Below are 6,524 nucleotides of genomic sequence, written 5' to 3'. Positions count from 1 at the left end.
TACATATAAAGTACTGGGAGCAAAGCATGGGAGAAATATAATCCAACAAAGAGATGAAACTGTCAAAGAGAACTATAATACATGCCATTATAAGATTTGGCTCTACTTTTTGCACCTGTCAAGTAGGTTATCACAAGTACTATTTCAGCCATTTTGGATGTCTTTGAACTGGACCAGAGCTTTTTTTTGGTAAAGGGAATTCCTGATAAGGAAACTCAACCCGTCAATGCAGATTGGCACTTGTGCTGCAATTTATAGTCTATGGAGAGTTGCCTGGGGGAACTGAGAAATTAAGTAATTTGTCCAGGGTCAAAAAGATAGAAGATACATAAGGTAGAACCTGAACTCACATCTTCCTGACTTGGAGGTTATACCATATTGCCACTGCCCTGCCATTTTATAAATAAAAATACTGAAGTGAAGTTACTGTTCTAATGCCATGCAGTTAATAAATAACAGTGACAGTAATCTCACCCTCATTTTTTGATTCCAAATCAAGTGTTCTTTTGACTTTACTGATACTTTGCATGTGGTACCATACTACCTCCTAATTTCCTCATCTATAAAATTAGAGAACTAGACTAGATTAATAATAAGAACAACATTTATATAGCACTTCAAGGTTTACAAATATCAATTCATTTTCTTCTCACAATAACTCTAGGAAGTAGTTTCTATTGTTATGTTCATTTTACAGATGAGGAAACTGAGGCTTATAGAGGTTAAATGACTTGCTTAGTGTCACACAGCTAGTAAGTGTCTTAGTAAAGATATGAATTCAAATAAATGTTAATGACTTCAGAACCAGTGCTCCATCCACTCTGCCACCTAGCTGCCTCTACCTTCTATTGTCCCTTTCAGCTCTAAATCTTGTAAACTTTAATGAGGACAGGCAAAACTGATGTCCCCAGCAGCAGGAGGGAGAAGCAGGAATGAGTACTCAGGACATAGCATGAATTGACCGTACTTATTCCCACAGCTAACTATGAATGCCAGGCCTCAAAGGGAGGACAACCGGACAGCTACCACCCAATTCATCCTCCTGGGATTCCCCACACAGCCTGCCATCCAACTACTCCTCTTCGCCCTCTTTCTGGTAGCTTACCTGCTGACCTTGCTGGAGAACTTCATGATCATCCTTGCCATCCGTAGTGATGGGCAACTCCACAAGCCCATGTACTTTTTCTTGAGCCACCTCTCCTTCCTAGAGATGTGGTACGTCACTGTCATCAGCCCCAAGATGCTGGTAGATTTCCTCAGCCATGACAAGAGCATCTCATTTGCAGGCTGCATGACCCAGCTTTACTTTTTTGTTACCTTTGTCTGTACTGAGTACATCCTCCTTGCTGTCATGGCCTTTGACCGCTATGTAGCCATTTGCAATCCACTCCGCTACCCAGCCATTATGAGCAACCAGCTCTGCTGTGCCCTTGCTGGGGGCTGCTGGCTCTGTGGCCTGATGACTGCCATGATCAAGATGGTTTTCATTGCTAGACTCCACTACTGTGGCATGCCCCACATCAACCACTACTTCTGTGACATCTCCCCACTCCTCAATGTCTTCTGTGAGGACTCCTTCCAGGCTGAGCTGGTCGACTTCTTCTTGGCTCTGATGGTTATTGCTGTCCCTCTCTGTGTGGTGGTGGCATCTTATGTTGCTATCATCACCACCATCCTAAAGATCCCTTCTGCCCAGGGCCGTTACAAAGCCTTCTCCACCTGTGCCTCTCACCTCACAGTTGTCACTCTCTTCTACTCTACCACCCTCTTCACCTATGCCCGACCCAAGCTCATGTATGCCTATAATTCTAACAAGGTGGTGTCTGTGCTCTACACAGTCATTGTCCCCCTCCTTAACCCAGTCATCTACTGCCTGAGGAACCGAGAGGTAAAGGTGGCCTTGAAGAAGACCATTCTTTGCAGAGTTGGGGGGACTGAAGAGGATAGGGCTTTGTAGGCCTGACTGTTGAGAGAGACTTTCTGGGTCAGTGACAGAACTCAATCTTTGCATGATAACTGCCTGGCACATGTACACTTAGGTTATTTTCTTTTCCATTTTCCATAAATTCCTAGTTCTCAGCTCCCAATTCTTGAATTGGAGCCTACCATGAAGAATTAGAGAATATGAGCATTAGAAAGGATCTCTAAGGATGCCTACTCCCCTTTACTCTTTTTTTTTGTTTGTTTGTTTTTTGGCAGGGCAATTGGGGTTAAGTGACTTGCCCAAGGTCACACAGCTAGTACATGTGTCAAGTGTCTGAGGCCAGATTTGAACTCAGGTCCTTCTGACTCCAGGGCCGGTGCTCTACTCACTGCGCCACCTAGCCGTCCCTACTCCTCTTTGCTCTTGAAGAGAAAATGTGGGATAGTGAAGAAGACTTGGAATCAAAAGATTGGTGTTTGAAATCTGACTCTCCCATTACCTTTGAACAAGTCACTTAATCATTCAGACTATATTTCCTTATCTATAAAATGGGGGTGGGGTGAGGTGGGATGGGATGACAAAATGTACTATCTACTCGTAGAGATTTTTTTTCTGACTACATATCAAGTTTATTTCTATAATATGATAGTTTAAAAATGATATTTTATTTTTTCTAATTACATGTAAATGCAATTTTAAACATTCATTTAAAAAAATTGAGTTCCAATTTTTCTCCCTTCCTCCCTCATTTTCCTCTTTCCATAGGCAGTAAGTATAGTAGGTATATATAATACACACACACACACACACACATATATATATATATTTATGTATATATATATGTATGTATATATGTATGTATGTAATACATATCACATATGTGCAATCATGTAAAATATATTTCCATATTAGTCATGTTCACAAAGATGTTTGTAGGAATCAAAAGACAAAACATATGCAAGGCACTTTATAACTCTGAAATACTATAGAAATATAAGTTTTTATCATTATTGCTACTTATAAGTCCCTAGAAAGTCCAAAGAAATCAGTGTGGATATTTGAATAATCTCCAGCATTGGAATTTTTCACTCCCTCCCCTACTTTTACCATATCTTGCTACATCTCCCCAGAACTTAGTCTATGTATGTAGTCACCCTGATACATTTCAAGAGAAATACTATGGCTAAAGGTACCAAAGGACTCAAGGTGTGGGCAATAGGATGGTTTCTTTAGCTGATCCCCTGGGGGTCAAGACCATCCATCATTAAGCCTGACTGATGATTTTTCATTGTTAGAATAGTGGTCAAGGCTCCCTTAAAGGACAAATGGTCCTTAGCACAGGATCATGTGGTAGAAATGCATTTGAAGTTTTCCTATAAAGAGAAAACAGCTGTGAGTGGGTGGGGGGTGTGGGGAAGAGAACAGATTTACTAATCATTTCTAAAGGGAACTGACCTAAAATAAAAGTTTCAATTATTTTTCAATAATTCAACTCCCTGTCTTTCTCTTAAGAGAGACAATGTGCTATAGGGGGAGAGTTAAAGTCAGACTACCTGGCCTTGAATTCTAACTCTGCTATATTACTAGATGTGTGATTTTCAGTAAGCCATTCACCCTCTTTCTATGGGCAAGTACCTAAACTTTGTGAACCCTAATTTCCCTATCTACAAAATTAGGACAAATGCATACTACTTATCTTATAAATAAATTGTGAGGAACATGTCATCCATCAATTCATTCTTCTGTCAATCAATGAATAAGACAATATTAATCATCTACTATGTATGGGTACCATACAAAGCTCTGAGGGTAGAAAAACAAAACTAAGACAGTCCCTAACATCAAGTAACTGACATTCTGCTAGGAAGATGCATCATGATCACACATTAGTAAATATGGAATCTTTACAAAATAAAGATATAGGGACTTAAATTTGAGGCACCAACAAATGGGGTAACAAGGAAAGACCTTTTTGAATAAGGTTGCATTTCAGTTGAGCCTTGGGAGCTAGGATTGCCAAGAAGTAGAGGTCAGGAGGGAGAATATTCTGGGTGTGGTGGACAGCCAGTACAAAGACATGAAGGTAGAGTGTCATATACAGGGAACATGAAACAGTCCCTTTGTATAGAATCTATATGTCTAAAGGGCCAGAGAAATGTTAGCTCTTTTATTGTTTTGCAAATGAGAAGTCAAAAAAGAGCTTAGCTCCTCAATCTGCTATCCTCATATCAATAGATTAAATGATCCCAAATTATAATAAATTAATTAAACAGGGAATAAGGGGAAAATAGACAACTTAAGACCTTTAAAAACACCAGTCTATCAGATAAGGAGAAAAAAGTGCAAGGGGATAAAAGTGCAGGGTAGGGGGATGGAAACCAAAACAAACAAAAACCAAAACAAAATAAAGACATTGACACTATGAACAAATATTTTGAATTTAAAATCGCAAAGAGAAGTCAAAAGAAAAAATGTATATGTGTTTTATATACATATGCATATGTGTATATCTATGTGTGTACATATACACATATACATTTATACATTATATGCATAATATACATAATGTATAAATATGTGTGGATGTTTGTAAATATATGTACACACATACACACACATATATGTTATCTATATATCTATATATCTATATCTATATCTATATCTATACCTATGTAGATTTTAGGTTTTACTAATAAGACACTGTAGCTGAGCATGATAGAAAAAATAAAACTTAACAATCAAAACTGATTCTTAATGGGCTGAATTTACCCTTTAAAGTTGAATGCCTTTTAAAGTCAGCAAGTCATAGGACACCATAATTTTACACATTTATAATGTATAAATGCATATAATATGTGCATATATACATATGTGTGTGCCTACATGAATAGATATAAATATATAGACAAATATATGTGTATATATCTGTATGTGTATATGTTGTATACAAACATATATACATACATAAATATATACATAATACAATACACAGAAATATAAACTTTAACAATAGCCCAAGACTTGAAGGAAGGACCTAGCAAAAGATACATCCAATTGGATAATAAACATATTAAAAGAAATGAAAGAGAATTTGCTGGTGTTGAAGAAAGTACAGATGTTAGCAATCTTGTAAAGAGGTCAAGAAAGGCAGGAGATGATAGAATTCCATGTGGAAAATAGCAAGAAAGTCAAATTGTCTAGAGTCTGTGAATGAGAGTAATGGGAGTGATGTTAATAAGTTCTGTATGGGATATGTTGAGTTTCTGATACCTATGGAAATGGAGCTCTAGAGAAATGAAAGCTGAATATGTAGATTGGAGAATAATCTATATACACGAGCTGTCTGAACTTTGGGAGTTGATGAGATCACCAAATAGAGAGAATATAGAGAAGAAGGTCCAGATGGAGCCATAAGATACATTCAGATACATCTAGAGATGAATAATGAGTCAGCAAAGAAGAAAAAGTAGTTGCTTGACAAGTAGAAGCAAAACCAAGAGACATTAATGAAATGACAGAAACTTTGAGAGAAGAGATTATTTAGAAAGAGAGGCCGGTCAACAATGTAATCCTGAAGGAGGTTCAAGGATGATCCCAATGGATTTGACAATTAAGTAAGTTTTTTCTTAACTTTATTTTTTTTATTTAAATTTATTTAATTAAACATATTTGGTTTTCAGCATTGATTTTCACAACAGTTTGAATTACATATTTTCTCCCCATTTCTACCCTCCCCCCCACTCCAAGATGGCATATATTCTGGTTGCCCTGTTTGCCAGTCAGCCCTCCCTTCTGTTACCCCACTCCGCTCTCATCCCCTTTTCCCTTCCTTTCTTGTAGGGCAAGATAAATTTCTACGCCCCATTGCCTGTGTATCTTATTTTTTAGTTGCATGCAAAAACTTTTTTTTTTGTTTTTGAACATCTGTTTTTAAAACTTTGAGTTCCAAATTCTCTCCCCTCTTCCCTTCCCACCCACCCTCCCTAAGAAGTCATGCAATTCAACCTAGGCCATGCATGTATCATTATGTATAACCCTTCCACAATACTCATGTTGTGAAAGGCTAACTACATTTTGCTCCTTCCCAACCCATCCCGCTTTATTGAATTTTCTCCCTTGACCCTGTCGCCTTTCCAAAGTGTTTGTTTTGATTACGTCCACCCCCATCTGCCCTCCCCTCCATCATTCCCCCCCCTTTTATTTTTTTTATCTTCCTCCCTCTTCTTTCCTGTGGGGTAAGATACCCAACTGAGTATGTATGGTATTCCCTCCTCAGGCCAAATCTGATGAGAGCAAGGTTCACTCATTCCCCCCTCACCTGCCCTCTCACCTCCTCCCACAGAACTGCTTCCTCTTGCCACCTTTATGCAAGATAATCCACCCCATTCTATCTCTCCCTATCTCCCTCTCTCAGTATGTTGCTCTCTCATCCCTTAATTTCATTTTATTTCTTTTAGATATCTTCCCTTCATCTTCAACTCACCCTATGTCTGCTCTCTTTCTTTTACATATATATATATATATATATATAAATATATATATATATACATATATATAAACACACACAGATATATATACACATACATACACATGCATACAT

At 37.9% G+C, this 6,524-nt stretch overlaps 1 protein-coding gene across 1 annotated transcript; it reads left to right on the top strand.

Annotated features, from left to right (window-relative positions):
• The first annotated feature begins 985 nt into the window (after positions 1-985).
• On the top strand, positions 986-1,957 carry LOC118846882 (olfactory receptor 6Y1). The gene has a single exon (XM_036755568.1). The coding sequence runs from the start codon at positions 986-988 to the stop codon at positions 1,955-1,957; it is 972 nt and encodes a 323-aa protein (XP_036611463.1).
• The last annotated feature ends 4,567 nt before the right edge of the window (positions 1,958-6,524 follow it).

The sequence above is a fragment of the Trichosurus vulpecula genome, chromosome 4 (assembly GCF_011100635.1).
Source record: "Trichosurus vulpecula isolate mTriVul1 chromosome 4, mTriVul1.pri, whole genome shotgun sequence".
Taxonomy (NCBI): Eukaryota; Metazoa; Chordata; class Mammalia; order Diprotodontia; family Phalangeridae; genus Trichosurus; species Trichosurus vulpecula.
This window is presented reverse-complemented; position numbering and strand designations above follow the sequence as displayed.